This window comes from Penicillium canariense (assembly GCF_028826845.1).
Source record: "Penicillium canariense strain IBT 26290 chromosome Unknown utg000001l_segment0_segment0, whole genome shotgun sequence".
Taxonomy (NCBI): Eukaryota; Fungi; Ascomycota; class Eurotiomycetes; order Eurotiales; family Aspergillaceae; genus Penicillium; species Penicillium canariense.
This window is the reverse complement of record NW_026622728.1, coordinates 9,035,312-9,049,646: the sequence shown is the minus strand read 5'-3', so window position 1 is coordinate 9,049,646 and position 14,335 is coordinate 9,035,312. Positions and strand designations below refer to the sequence as shown.

The window sequence follows — 14,335 nt, the reverse complement described above, 5'->3', positions numbered from 1 at the left end:
TTGCTATGTAAGACCAGGCTATGTGGAATCAATTCAGGTCACCACAGTAGCAAATTATGGAGAGAAGGTCTTTTAAGTCCTGCACTGAGACGCATGGAAGACAGCGATATATAGCGAAATGCCTAAACGAGCCCACTGAAGCAAACTCAAAGCAATAAAGAGCCACAAAGCCGTGACACAAACCACACAACCTCTTACAAGGCCTTGTAAACCTTGATACTCCCAAATTCCCAATAGGCCTCCTCAAAACTCGACGGGTTATTGGCCACAAAATCAGGACAGGAACCCGGGCAGTTATACATTTCGGTATAGTGCCGTGGCAGCGCGCCCAGTTCACCACAGAGATCTATGTTAGCGATGATGCTCAAGTTGCGAAAGTGTGACGCGATGTCGCAGTTTGTACTGGGGAAGTCCGCCAGCGGGGTGCCCCAGGTTGAAGGGTCGGGCGATGCGTTGTTTAGGTCCGATGGAGCCAAGGAGCGTGGGAAAAACCATATTCGGATTCCTGCATCGCGAAGTTCCAGCGTATATATCTAAGGCCAAATTAGTATAAGTTACTGGAAGTACACATTTGGACTGGAAATTTGGATTCCGAGACAACGTACTCCGCCACCATTGCTGTTGAAGGCCTCTCCATAGGTAGCTGGGCCACCCACAACAGTACAACCTGCATTTGCGGTAGAGCTGATATCGCACGTATCCGAGAGGGTCGTCCCACTGTGCATGCGCGCGACATCCATGCTGCAGCCGGCGGTGGTATGCAGAGACATCTCATTACCATGCGAGCCGTGATTATGGGACTCGAGGATGTCGATTTCGCCGTTGCTAGGCCACTTAGGGCCGTCTGTTAACCAGAGGGCCGGCCATGTGCCGCAGCCCACCGGCGTGTGGATGATATCGAAGATAAAGAGGCCGGAGTCATATCTGTTTTTTGACTCAATCCGCACCGAGTGACGACCTCCAGCCGTAGCGGGTGTTGATGAGTCCACGCGCAAGATGGCGGTTGTGTCGGTAGTGGAGGTGAGATTGAGATCTTGGGCGGTCTCTTTGGTAGCATATCTAGCGCGAAACGAGTAGCTGGTGTATTTCTAAGATGGGAAGGAGTCATACCTCACGAAACCCTTCGTTGGATCCTCATCCGAGAAGTAGTAAAACTGATCAAAGATCGACGTGCCCTCGTATGTATCGAGTAACTGATAACCTAGCGGGGAATAGTTTGGGTTGGCTTTGACAACCTGGGCAAACTTGGAGATGATAGTCGCAAGTACAATCGCAGTGAGTAGTGTGGGGGAGGCGGTGGGCCTTTGGTGCAGAGAATAGCCCCGCGGCTGGGATCGCTGCATCGTCGTTGTTGCTGAGTCGTGAGGCTCCTGTCCTGATTTGTTCCTTGTACTAGATAACTCGAGCTGGGGAACTGAAAGTTGTGAATCTCGATCGAGTAAGTGATAGATTCAAAGGATGACTATACAGATAGAAAGGATCTAGAAGAAAGTTGCTCAAACCCAGAGAAGAGATGCTGATATCATGGAGGCCTGCGCCGAATCATTTAAAGGGCCGACTTGTGATGTCCCGACGCCGAATCTGGAACCGCACTTGGAGCGGCGATGCCCAGAGATGTCAGCCAGTATATAGTGTAGTCGTGCAACTTCTTAATGGACAGAGGCTAATGTACTAGTGTATTCTACTCTGTTTCTCAAACGATATGGTATGATGGGCGTTCATCTTATAATCCCTTTGGCTGAAAACTCTAGTGTCGTTCGTCCGCGATGTCAGAGCTCGAGCCTGGCGCAATACCAAGTTCTACCCTTCGTGGATAATAACTGGCTCTTTCAGACTCCCTTCATCTCTGATTCATTCTGAATTAACACTACATTAAGATTTCTCGTGCTGCATAGTGACTTTGTTCTTAGATATTTGACGGGAAGTTTAATCGTATCGGAAATGGATATAATACCCACTCCCACATTCGTAGAAGCAATTACCAGAATGCGATCTAGATTCAGAAAATCTCATGTATCTCGCATAAACCCGGTTGTGACCCATGTTTCACCGCTTCTATTGGATTATTCCCTTCCGCTGGCCTTCCATTTTAGCCCTGATTAGGCGGGGTAGAGCAGGAGTAGATAAGGTGGGCATGAACGCCTCGCAAGGGCTAGTCTTGGTCAATGCATGATACGGCATGCATAGGGAGGGACTGAGGGATCTATCTCAGGGCCTAGCCCTGACCAAGGAGAGTGACTGGAGACACGTATACATACTCCTGCCTTGTGGCCAAACCCGGTGTTGGCCGTGATTGAATATCAATTTGAACAGTGCTTCGGCTACATTGACATCTGGGTAAGTGGGACGTAAACATGGCATCATGGAATATTTCATAACAAGAGAGACGGGTAATGCTGTGTTTGTAGACTTGGAAAGCCGAAAGAATGCTGGTAGTCTGTTGATCGCCAGCCGGTGGCCAGGTCGATTGAGGAGAACCTGGATGCATAGACCCAAATCCTCTAAAATTCAAGACCAGGTTTCCCAATTACAAGGTATTTACCTCGACCTCATTGTAGGAAAATAGACACCTCATCATGATAATGAATCGCAATGAATGGCTCGGCAGAGCCAATCCTAGTCGGTCATCGGCCGCATCATTGGCCGAACGCCCGAAGGGGCATCGCACACGGCCAGAACAAGCGCGGCCCAGCCGGATGTGCCCTCCTGTGGTCGTCACCGCGCGATTAGAGGTCAAAATCCACCTTCACCTACCCCATTCTCATTCGACCGGTTCAATCTCATCTAAAATAACTCGAAAACAATATATCTGCCATCTATACTATTCATAATTATTCCAGGCGCCCAACTCTAAATGGGCCACGTCTCTGCATCATGCTCCCACTCATCCACTGGATCCGACGGAACCGTCCGGTATCCCTGATTCTGGCCGCCGCGACTCTGGCGCTGGTTCAGGTGGTGCTGTGGCAATTGCATGAAGACGGGTTGGATTCGGTACCCACTATCATGACGACTGCGGCCGATCCGACCATTGCGACGCTCAACTTCACCCCGCCCTTCCACACGGCAGGCCGGCATATTATCGATGCCCAGGGTGTCCCCATCAAACTGGCCAGCATCAACTGGTATGGCGCCAGCGATGCCGACTATGTCCCGGGGGGACTGGACGTGCAGCATCGGGATGCCATCGCAGCGCTCATCCGAGATCTCGGGTTCAACAGCGTGCGCTTGCCGTACGCAGATGAGATCGTCACAAACAACCCCGTCATCAATCCGGGTGTCATCGCCGCAAACCAGGATCTATTCCATAATCCTGTATTGCCCGGAGCTCCACTGCGGGCGCTAGATGTCTTCCATGAAGTTGTGGAGAGCCTCACGTCGGCCGGACTGCTGGTGATTGTCAACAACCACATCACGCAGGCGACGTGGTGCTGCGGAATGAATCCGTGCGATCTAAGCTGGAAGAACGACTGGTTCGGCGGCGACATTCTGTGCTCGGTACCGCAGAGCGAAGAGGGCTGGATGCGGAACTGGGAGATGGTGATGTCTCCGCTGGTTTCCAACCCGCTGGTGATGGGGGCAGACCTACGCAACGAGGTGCGCGGGCTTTGGGGCACGATGCACTGGGACGAGTGGGCGGATGCTGCAGAAAAGGCGTCGGAGCGACTGTTAGCACTGAACCCAGACTGGCTGATGTTTGTGGAGGGGATCTCGTCGGCGAACGATCTCTCGGGGGCGAGGGCCCGTCCCGTGCAGCTCAGCCTGCCAGGGCGGGTGGTGTATTCGGCGCATGTGTACAAGTGGTCGGGATGGGGCAGCTTGCGCCCTTTCTCAGGGCGGTCGTATGAAGGCTTTGCAGCGACGATGTGGAAGAACTGGGGGTATTTGTTGGCAGAGGAGATCGCGCCGGTGTGGGTGGGCGAGGTGGGCACACCGGACGCGCCCAGTAAAGGAGATACTAACTACTGGCATCACTTGGTGCGTTTCCTGCGAGAGGTGGATACCAGTTGGGGGTATTGGGCGCTGAATGCCCGCAAAGCCACAGGCGAGTGGGAGAGCTATGGGCTGGTCGGGGACGGCTGGGATTGGGCGAGTGTGCGGAGGGATTATCGGCTGGCAGACTTGCAACGGCTCGGGCGAGAGGAAGGTCAAGCCCATTAGCTGCTGCCTGAGAAATGAGAAATGAGAAACGAGTATACTTTTTCTGGCAAGCATTGAGACGTCTCTTTCGATCTTTCCCTGCCACAGCTGGACCACGCTGTTGTTTGGCCGGCCGTGATTGGCTGCCGCCGGCACCCTGATGAATGGTCGTGGGGAGGCGCGTGCATGGGGCTGCTTACCTGATCCGCTCTGAACCAATCAGCAGTCCACCCTGTGCCAAGCTTTAGCGGATCGTGCTCCACTCGAGCCTGCCGGGCTTTGATAGTCGAAGTGTACGCTGTGTGATGAGTGAAGCAGTCAGGTGTTGAGCGTCTTCGGTGGTCAAAGCGGGAAAAGGGTAATTGATATTGCTGTTCAGGGCATAGTGCGGAGTGAAGAGTATCGCCAATGCTCTTGCTCTGCTGATAATTGCCCCTTTGGGCCGCAGCGAGTCTCTGATTCACCCGCTCCCATCCTCCTCCTCTAGGCTCCCTGATTCGCCCAGAATCCGCTCATGTAGCTCGCAGGTCCCAAAACACTAGATGAAGATCATCCTATCGTGCGGCAGCTCTTCATCAATACGGGAGGAAAAAAATGGTAAGCTTCCTGGCTTCCTGGTGACCGGTCTCTCTCTAGGGGACCCATCGGGGCTACTTTTCTTCTTTTGCTGGCTTCCTGGTTTCTGATCTTTATCTTCTCTTTCTCTGTGACCGCACTTGCCCTTTTCCCGTGGTCTCTGTGGTGGCCTTCAATACCTGTTCCATCACTCCGATAATCGCGCCCCAAGTCAAGATGCTGGGATGGCTGACTCGCTGCCTTCCGGGGCTTAGCATTATCGCCCTCGGCGTCCTGCTGCTGGGTGCTTTCTCCGACATCCTCAAGTCGACGCTGTGGAAGAGCTTCTTGCCGCCCAACCCAGTGCATCCCGGCAAACCCCCGCCGCAAGATGGTTTCTGGAGCGGGCTCAACCCGGCCCAGGGCATCTTTATCGTGTATGCAGTGCTCATCCATTGTCACATGTTCGGCTTCACGATGCGCCTGGCATGGTCCATATTCAGCGCGACCAGACACGCCAAGCAGTCCTTTAATCGGCGTATATGGTGCAAGCCGGCCCAGTCCCCCCAGATGACGGGCGAGGAGCTTATCGAGCAGCCGCTGTCCCCAATCTCCCTCGCGTCGGACTCTTCCAAGGTGAGGAAGACTGACGTTCCCGGAATAACAGTGATGGAGGTCCAGGAAGAGGAGGAGGAGGAGGAGGTGGTGCACGCAATCATTCTTCCCAACTATTGCGAGGACTTGCACACCCTGGAGACCACTCTCAAGGTGCTGGCCAGCCACCCACGGGCCAAGACGCAATATGAAGTAGGCCACCCACCATAGCGCGGGATTGCATTGACAGACTGCTGATCCAGGATATAGGTGTATCTGGCTATGGAGCAGAAAGAGACCACCGCCACCGTCAAGGCATCCCATCTGGTGGCCATGTTCGAAAAGTCTTTTCTCCACATTCGACCCACCTTCCACCCCACAGGAATTCAAGGCGAGATTGCGGGCAAGAGCTCCAATGTGGCCTGCGCCGCGCGCAGCATTGTTGAGATCCACCGGCCGGAGCTGAAGATGGACTGCTGCAATGTTGTTGTCACAGTCATGGACGGTAGGTTTTGAAGTAGTTACATCCATCGCTGGGAGCGAGAAATCTGACCGAACCACTTCTAGCGGACACCCACCTTTCCCGCGATTACTTCACCGAGATTCGTCGCATGCACTATTCGTACATCACCGAAGCAGACCGAACTATCTACTGCTGCCCCATCATTTTCGACCGCAACTCCCACGAGAGCCCTGTTCTCGTCCGATGTGCTGATCTGCTCTGGGGCTTCGCCGGCCTGTCCACCATGTACCCGGGGACCTGGATCTCTATCCCCACCTCAGTCTACTCACTGCCTTTGTCACTGGCCGAAAAGGTCGGAGGATGGGACAGTGATCCGACCGCTATTGGCGAGGATATGCACATGCTGCTCAAATGCTACTTCGAGACTGCGGGCAATGTCGTCTCGCGCGTGATCTGGATCCCCGCCAGCCAATGCAATGTCTCCAGTGACCGTGGCCGTGGCTGGCGGCGTACCCTTGACACCCTTTTCGCCCGGTACCGCCAGGCACTGCGGCACATGTGGGGAGCACTGGACTCGGGCTTTGCGGCGCGCCGGACAATGGGCTATCTCCGCTTCCACCAGCGATGTCTCTTCCTGCGCCCACGGCATTTTGCCCTCCTCGAGTTACTCTGGGAAGCGCACTTCATGCCCTGCCACCTGACCATCATCATGTTGTTCTCCGTCTTATACCCTCTCTGGGTTCCGGTGTCCGAACTGCACCCCTCCCTTGCCTGGGCTTTCTCGTTCACCGATCTCCTGCGCGCGCTCTCCTTCATCGGGATGAACATCTGCCTGAGTCTCTATGAGCGCTGGCACACGCTGTGCCTTAACACTCGAATGCAGGACATGCGCGACGCAAACTTGCATGACACCGGCTGCTCCCCGCGCGTCTGGTACAAGCCGCAGTACCTGCTGGATCGTGTGTGCTTCCCCATAGCGGGTACTATTTACGGAGCCGTGCCGACCCTGCACGCCGTGTTTGCGCACTTCTGGACGGACCGGCTCGTGTATCGCGTCAGCAAGAAGCCGACTTTCAACCAAGACGCGGTGGCCCTAGCATGACGGTCCTCTGCATCTGCATGGGGTGTTGGCGGCGGTGTTTGATGATTTTCGTTCGATCAGTCTTTATTTCCTTGCATGATACATGTCCCACCATAATGTCGTAATTCTGCTTTTTTCTCATTGTTCATCCTATACAGTGTTGCTGGCGCGCGGGAATGAGCTTATCTCATAGCACCTCGCGCGTAGTGGGAATAGACGCTCGGCGCGGGGAGTTCTTTTTGCGCCGCTCTGATTCGCGGTTGGGTCCGTAGCCCACCATCTCCAACTCCGATTCCAGTTGGGGTCGCTGGGGTATTCTCCGGCTTCAGCTAATTTCAATTTATAATTTCTACTGCATCTCGTTCCTCGCTTCTTCCATTGTTAATTCGATCATCCCTTCGCGTCCTACTATGGCCCCAATTCGCCGCGTCGCCACCATCCAGTGGCATATTAAGGTGCGATGCTGCCGATCCCATCCGATCCCACCCGATCCCTAACGGCCGTCGATGACGCATGTGTCAGCTGCAGCTAATTTGATATTCTGCAGGAGTTGGCTATCGAGGAGAACCACGCGACAGCATGCAAGTATATCCGCGACGCTGCCGCCGAAGGCGCCGAGCTAGCAGTTCTCCCTGAGTATGTATACCTGCCGGTCTTGCTACCGCTGCCGCTCACACTGTGTCCAGATACCACCTGAGTGGCTGGGTCCCCAACGACCCTCTCTGGGCTGTCCAGGCGGGCGAAGCTGCCAAATATCTCGCCCAATATCAGGCGCTTGCCAAAGAGCTAAAGATCTGCCTGGTTCCGGGAACTATTATTGAGAAACAGGCCGACCTCTTCTACAACACTGCTTACTTCATCTCAAACGATGGCTCAGTGCTGGGCTCCTATCGCAAGAAGAACATCTGGCATCCCGAGCGGCCGCACTTGACGTCGTCCGGACAGGAGCGCCATGCGGCGATAGACACACCGATCGGCCGTGTTGGCATGTTGATCTGCTGGGATCTGGCATTCCCAGAGGCTTTCCGCGAGTTGATTGCCGACGGCGCCGACATCGTGATCATTCCTACCTTCTGTAAGCCTTTCTTCTGTCCAGCTGCATGTCTCCTCATACTGATTGCAACAGGGACCCCACGCGACGCCTCCGACGATGCCCTCCGCCACAACCCCGAGTCGGAGGCCCTCTTCCTCAACTCCACGCTCACAGCCCGCTGCTACGAAAATACCTGTGGCATCATCTTTGTCAACGCTGCCGGTCCCCAAAAGGACTTCCTCGGGATGTCCCAGGTTGCACTCCCGATTGTTGGGCCCGTGTCGAAGATGGGCTCTGAGGAGGGCATGCGGGTTGTCGATATGGATCTCGGGCTTTTGGATATTGCGGAACAGAACTATAAGGTCCGGCAGGATCTTGCGAAAGAGGACTGGCATTACGTATATCGGCATACAGCGTCGCAGTAGGTTATATCGTGCACATGTTGACTCTTTGATGATCGGGTATTACGTCTGCCAGGCCTGGTGAACAGGGAGTCCATCCACCACCATGTGTTAGTCTTGAATACGAGAAAATGAAACCAAAACCAGCATGCCCTACATTCCTTTGACTCGACCCCCGTATCACGAAAGGAAAATCTATATCATTCATATTGGTGGTTGGTGTGCGAGGACCACCTTCCTTTACATGCCCCGAAACTCCACTAATGAGAAAAGACAAATCAGTGCTGGAAGACACTCATGCGAAGGTCCAAAGTAGCTGGCACCACGCTATCACTCTCCTCATCCAGTTGCTTGCAGAGCTTGAAGTACACGCGGCGTATCCGTTTTGCAACCCGAGCCTCATATGCGCGGTTCGTCACGCCGTCCCGGGCAGGGTCGTAGCGCAACTTGTTGTCCGCGGTGGTGACGAGACGAATGCGGTCCATGTCAAAGTCAGGGCCATACCAGAGATCCGTGCGGCGGAAGTAACTGGGGAGACTGCGCTCCGTTGCCGCGGTGCGCAGTTGTCTGCCAGTCGGAAGCACGGCGTACTCGGTGTCGGTGTCGACCTGGATGTAGTTCATGGGGCGGTTTCGACGTGAAAACAGGAGGGAGAACCTACCAGTAAGGCCGCCACGAGGGTCTTCTCGCCCGTGCAGATGGGGCAGTGAGGGTTGGACTCCTGCAGGGGCGCCACATGCATCTTTCGGCGGAAACAGTCGATCCGCATGCACTCTGCGTCTAGGCAGAGGGTGATGGCGAGCTCGCCCTTGGGGTCTGTCTCCGAGTCGGCCTGCCGAGCCATGGCGATGGCGACGGTCTCAAAGCACGGAGTGATGTCCTTGACCATGTGTACGTGCTTGTTGGCTGCGATGCACCCTTTTGGGATGATTGGGAAGTACTCGATGTAGCACATGATGATGGCGTGTGCGATGATCGAGGGAGAAAGTGAGATCGCCGAAGTAAGGGGAGTGTACGAGACGTGGACGTCTCTTGGTTCTGAAGAGTCCTCAACACTCTGCTTTTCCACCCCCGTGGCTGGTGAGATTCGCTTGTGCTTTTGTCTCTAGCAGTATCATGTCGCTGAACTTTAGTAAGGTTATCCTCCTTCCCTGCAAGGTTCTTTTTCCCGCAGTGTCATTTCGCCGAGCACGTGGATATTGTGATATCGATCACTACAATTCAAGTTTGTATGTAGAGATAGGTGATCTGTTGAGCACTTTCTGGTGAATATCTGGTGTATAGAAGTACATAGAAGACAAATCTATACGAGTCTTTGTACAGGTAGAGATGGTACATGTGCACCATAGACACGACATCGCCGGTATAGTTCGGGCGGGAGAAACTATTGACCGGAATATGTAGAGGTCGCGGCAACGAGCAGAAATGCATGAAAATCGAAGCCTCGAACTATATCTATAGGCCGTACACCCGCCTCCTGATCGTAATTTATCTGCATATTCTAGCTTTGGCTGTTTTCGTGGTGTATTCCCCCTGGGAGGCAGTCAGATGAGATGTAATGTCGCTCACTCGGCTCATAGCCTCTCAGCCAGCTACAAGAGATATGCAGAGGAGGATACGAAGATTAGAAGATGGAGTATGAGCCAGCTGGAAATGCATATGAACAGTCCTTCTGAATTTATTCTGACGATCTCACATCTTCCACCCTGCAAGCTTCTTATCTGAATTGTTACCCCTCAAAGAGTGGGACATAAGGTGGGCTTCGGAGTAGGAAGTCACAAACTGGATGTTTGTCAGCTTTTAGATAGCCAGGACATGTTTTTGTTTCCCACATGGCTGTATTATCTCTATAACCCGACGTCTACCCATCCTTTCTCATTTACAAGGAGGTAAGGATGCATGTATTCAACTAGAAAACGTATTTCTTCATTTCGAATCAGTGCTCAGCAGGATAGTCGGTTACGGTGAGATTGGTGTATGATATTCTGTAGGCGTGTGATACCCCATCAATCATCCTGTTCAGCAGTCATCGCGCCGGGGAGTACTCGCGAGATACCGCAAGAAGAGGTCTAGGGGTGCCTCCTTCACCTTCACGAAGCTGTAGACCCGACTGACTCGCAGGTCAAGCTTCCCGTTCCGTCTATACACACCCTGCAGTATCCGTCCATGGCGAGGTCCGAAAAGCGAGATCAACAGTACCTGTTCTCATTAGTTCCTTATACTTGAAATGGAATGGATGTTCTCTACCGGGAAGAAGGATTCATGGTCAAAACTCGGCTGGCAGAGGCGGTTGTAAATCACCTGTGCCAGAGCTCCCAGCTCACCGAGCAGAATCCCATTCGAAGAGCCAATGGTGCCATGCACGATGATGAGGCGAACATGTGGTCGAGTTGTCGGATCTCCTCGCCGCGGACGATCCTTCCATTCACCCACCATCTCACAGCGCCATCCGACATGGTCTCGGGTACGCGGGCGGGACAGAAGCCCATGATCTCGAGGCCAGCTATTGATGCCAAGGGACCGAGGCCAGGTGTATTCAGGGTGGGGGATACTAAATCGTCAGTCTCGCCCAAGCTCGTCAGAGGCGGAGGGGGCCACTCACGCAACGTCCGTCCAGTTCCGCACCATCGAGAGGGGGGTCTTGGGCTGGTAGATCATTGACCAGCACGAATATCTTGCCTCCAGGTACTCAAAGATGCGTCCACCAGCTCGCATCGCCTCCATCTCCTCCTCACGGCGGGAGATTTCATTCGATGTGCTCGGGGCCCAGTCTTGGAGGTTGAGTTTCTCTAAGATCTCCTCGTTCAGCACCAAGTCCTCGTCGAGATCGTAATCATCGAGTTCTTGCTCCGAGAGAGGCTCGAAAATAGGAGTGCAGTCTCTCAGATCGTAAGGATCGAATTCGCAGACATCGACACCCAGTGCGGCTAGGTCGTCTACCTTGAAGGTCCATTGAGAGAAGGTTCGCAGCTGGGTAAGCATGTTCGTCACCGATGCCCGGTATCGAGCTCTCAGCTCCCTGTGGTTGACGGGGGCCGGGGGCGGCATGATGGGTGCTGGGGTAAGTCGAGGCGGGCGACAGATGGATGTGGGAGTGTTGGGTAAATGGACGGGCCAGGAAAGGGTGTGGGAGGGAGGGAAACAGGCAGGAGCGTCAACTGCGCTTAAAACAGCAGGAAGGAGACGGGATGCGCCGTCTGCACGGCTTCCCAACTCCGCGTCAACGAACTCGTCTGCTTCCAGTAGGGCCTCGATTTGGGAGGGACGCAAAACTAGGCTCGCTGTAGTGAATTCTCGTGGTCCACGCCGCATGGATGCTGGGATATGAATAGTCTCCAGGTAGTAGATAGTGTTAAATTATAACAGTTATTAGAATTCATAGATACCCTATCGCTACTATAGATATCTTATAGGCTAATACCATGCAGCCTAACGCGATCTAATATAGGGTAATATCGCTGATATCATACTGTCTGATGCAATTGCTCTAGACTACTACAACTATAATACACATCACCAATCGGAGTAATAACTAGATATCCGATCATATTCTAGTGAGACTGAGCTATCAATACCGGGAAAGTCCCCAGCTAAATAATATTATGATCAAGCTTCCTCAATATCTTTCTTCCACCTCTTACTCTGCCTCTTGTAGAGTCTCCATCTAGTCATCTTATCTTCCTACGCATCCTCTGGCTTGCTCAGAGTGCTAATAGTTATATCGCCTAGACTATTGTGTACAAAGCTCTAGCTAGTAATTTATCAATTCTAGTAGCCATTGCCGGCTATAGGTAGGGGCATTGTGCCGCGAGTCGCGAGGATAATTTTAGCTATGTCTCGAATAGTCGAAGGTCTAGGCGCTAGACCTCGTATATTAGCATCAATTATTCACTATCTTAGCGGTTCCTCTTTGGTAGAAGATAGCGTTAGCCGATAGTGATGTTTTGATATAGTAGAGTGTTCCGTTGATGCGATCGCATAGTGTTAACTAAGGCACTTCATATCGCGTAGCTGCTGCGCGAATAAACGGACAATAGCTATATTTATAAGCTTCTGTAGCGAGTAAGATCCTCTCCCTGCCATTTTGACGCGATTTGAGCGTTTTTGCGTGTCATGATATGTGGTGGAAGAAGATGTGCAGGTATGGGAGACACGACTTTGATGGGTGAGCGGGAAGCACGTTTAGTTACGTTATCGTGTCTATGTAACTATGTTTGTCTTGTTTGTATAGTTATATTCTAGGTTGTTGTTTCTCATCGTCGTGGGCGCCTAGTCGGGCGCAGGAGCCGGGCGTCGGGCAAGTGGTGGCGTGTTCTCAATTGTCCGAATATCCTGGAGAACATGGATTCCCCGAATCCGTGAACATCTTCGCGATCATGTTTACCTGAACGTTTCGAAGGTCACAACAGAGGAATGAAAATGCCGACCCCCTATCTTCCTGGTGAATTGTTGCTCCTCGTTGCGGATTTTCTTGATAGAGAAAGAGATATCAAATCCTTAGCTCGAATCAATCGGCACTTTTATTTCCTCCTTAATCCATACCTTTACCGGCGCAATTCGCTGACTTCTGGAAGTTCGGTGTTGTTGTGGGCAGCCGCCCGAGGGAGCGAGGCGACGGCTCGAACCTGCGTTTCCGAAGGAGCTGATGTTGAGGCGATCGATAGACATGGTAGGACACCGCTATCCTGGGCTGCGATGAATGGCCGAGAGGCAGTGGCCAAGCTTTTGCTGGAGAATACGCGGGTGGATCTCGAGCTCAACGGGAAAGACCGCTGCGGTTTCTCTCCATTGTCCCTAGCGGCGTGTAATGGCCACGAAACGATGGTGAAGCTGTTACTGGACACTGGGCGAGTGGAAATCGATTCCAGGGACTCGAAGGGTTGCACGCCACTATCCAAGGCAGTGTCAAGAGGCCGCGAGTCGGGGGTGAAGCTGTTAATCGCGACTGGACAGGCGGATCTCCACTTAAAGAACCGCTTCGATGAATCGCTTTTCTCCCTGGCGGCGAGCAATGGCCATGCAACGATTGTGAAGCTGTTACTAGAGACTGGGCGGGTGGAAGGTCGACTCTAGGGACACTAGTCGTCGCACGCCACTACACAAGGCAGCGTCAGAAGGCCACGAGTCGGTGGTGAAGCTATTGCTCACGACTGGTGGAGTGGATGTCGACGGCAAGGACTTCGCGGCTACCACACCACTGGCATGGGCTGCGTTTCAGGGCCACGAGGCGGTTATGAAGCTATTGATGGAGACGGGGCGGGTGGATATCAACTCAAAGGACCGCTTCGGGTCTACCCCATTCTGCCTAGCGGCGCGTAAGGGCCACAAAGCGATAGTAAGGATGTTGCTAAAGACTAGGCGGGTAGATATCGACTCTAGGAGCTCTAGTGGTCATACACCACTGTCTTGGGCGGCTTCGGGAGGCTACGAGTCGATAGTGAAGCTGTTGCTAGAGACTAGGCGGGTGAATGTCAACTCTAGGGACTCTAGTGGTCGCACGCCACGGTCAGCGGCTGCGTCAAACGGCTTTGAGACAGCGGTGAAGCTGTTACTGGAGCATGGACGGGTGCATACGGACGAGAATTCTGGACAAAGACATTGGAAGGGAGTTAGAAAAAACCTCACAAGGTGGTAAAAGGTTCAGTGAAGGGAAGGGTATCGATTAGCTTGCCCAGCATCGAAAGTGTTCAAGGCAAAATTGTACAGTATTTAGCCACTTACCATCCTGAACAGAAGAAAACCCAGGTACCTAAGTCCTCTTTTCTCTCCAAGATTAGACTACATAGATTCTATATATAGCTCACTATCTGAAGTCGGGTGCGCAGTTCTCTCTATGGACATACCGTCGCTGTAATTATTATTCAATTCTTGCCCAAGTCGCATCGCAAATTGCTGAATCATTGTGGCCACTTTCTGAGTTTCAGTCGATACTCCGTGCCCCTTCTCCTAGGAAACGATACTTGATAGTGGTAGTCCTCACCGTGACGACTTCACCGCTTCACCGAGTGACTAGTAACTAGACGGAATGTCGAGGATCCTTGTCATCGTGCGGTGAAACGTGAAATTGG

General features: G+C 53.0%; 7 protein-coding genes across 7 annotated transcripts; 4 read left to right on the top strand and 3 right to left on the bottom strand.

Moving 5' to 3' along the window:
• Positions 1–194: 194 nt before the first annotated feature.
• On the bottom strand, positions 195–1,343 carry N7482_003133 (glycoside hydrolase family 16 protein; the record flags this gene model as incomplete). The annotated part of the gene is made up of 3 exons (XM_056685258.1): positions 195–533; positions 606–1,059; positions 1,111–1,343. The coding sequence occupies 3 exons, from the start codon at positions 1,341–1,343 to the stop codon at positions 195–197; spliced, it is 1,026 nt and encodes a 341-aa protein (XP_056548864.1).
• A 1,531-nt stretch (positions 1,344–2,874) lies between these two features.
• N7482_003132 (cellulase family protein) lies at positions 2,875–4,161 on the top strand (the record flags this gene model as incomplete). Its single annotated transcript, XM_056685257.1, has 1 exon — positions 2,875–4,161. One exon carries the CDS (start codon positions 2,875–2,877, stop codon positions 4,159–4,161), a length of 1,287 nt encoding a protein of 428 aa, XP_056548863.1.
• Positions 4,162–4,932: 771 nt separating this feature from the next.
• On the top strand, positions 4,933–6,854 carry N7482_003131 (glycosyltransferase family 2 protein; the record flags this gene model as incomplete). The annotated part of the gene is made up of 3 exons (XM_056685256.1): positions 4,933–5,502; positions 5,560–5,794; positions 5,857–6,854. The coding sequence occupies 3 exons, from the start codon at positions 4,933–4,935 to the stop codon at positions 6,852–6,854; spliced, it is 1,803 nt and encodes a 600-aa protein (XP_056548862.1).
• A 389-nt stretch (positions 6,855–7,243) lies between these two features.
• On the top strand, positions 7,244–8,291 carry N7482_003130 (carbon-nitrogen hydrolase family protein; the record flags this gene model as incomplete). The annotated part of the gene is made up of 3 exons (XM_056685255.1): positions 7,244–7,288; positions 7,381–7,469; positions 7,520–8,291. 3 exons carry the CDS (start codon positions 7,244–7,246, stop codon positions 8,289–8,291), a joined length of 906 nt encoding a protein of 301 aa, XP_056548861.1.
• A 254-nt stretch (positions 8,292–8,545) lies between these two features.
• On the bottom strand, positions 8,546–9,222 carry N7482_003129 (uncharacterized protein; the record flags this gene model as incomplete). The annotated part of the gene is made up of 2 exons (XM_056685254.1): positions 8,546–8,875; positions 8,929–9,222. The coding sequence occupies 2 exons, from the start codon at positions 9,220–9,222 to the stop codon at positions 8,546–8,548; spliced, it is 624 nt and encodes a 207-aa protein (XP_056548860.1).
• A 1,064-nt stretch (positions 9,223–10,286) lies between these two features.
• N7482_003128 (uncharacterized protein) lies at positions 10,287–11,315 on the bottom strand (the record flags this gene model as incomplete). Its single annotated transcript, XM_056685253.1, has 3 exons — positions 10,287–10,466; positions 10,515–10,818; positions 10,870–11,315. 3 exons carry the CDS (start codon positions 11,313–11,315, stop codon positions 10,287–10,289), a joined length of 930 nt encoding a protein of 309 aa, XP_056548859.1.
• A 1,365-nt stretch (positions 11,316–12,680) lies between these two features.
• N7482_003127 (uncharacterized protein) lies at positions 12,681–13,902 on the top strand (the record flags this gene model as incomplete). The annotated part of the gene is made up of 3 exons (XM_056685252.1): positions 12,681–13,329; positions 13,376–13,582; positions 13,634–13,902. The coding sequence occupies 3 exons, from the start codon at positions 12,681–12,683 to the stop codon at positions 13,900–13,902; spliced, it is 1,125 nt and encodes a 374-aa protein (XP_056548858.1).
• Positions 13,903–14,335: the final 433 nt, after the last annotated feature.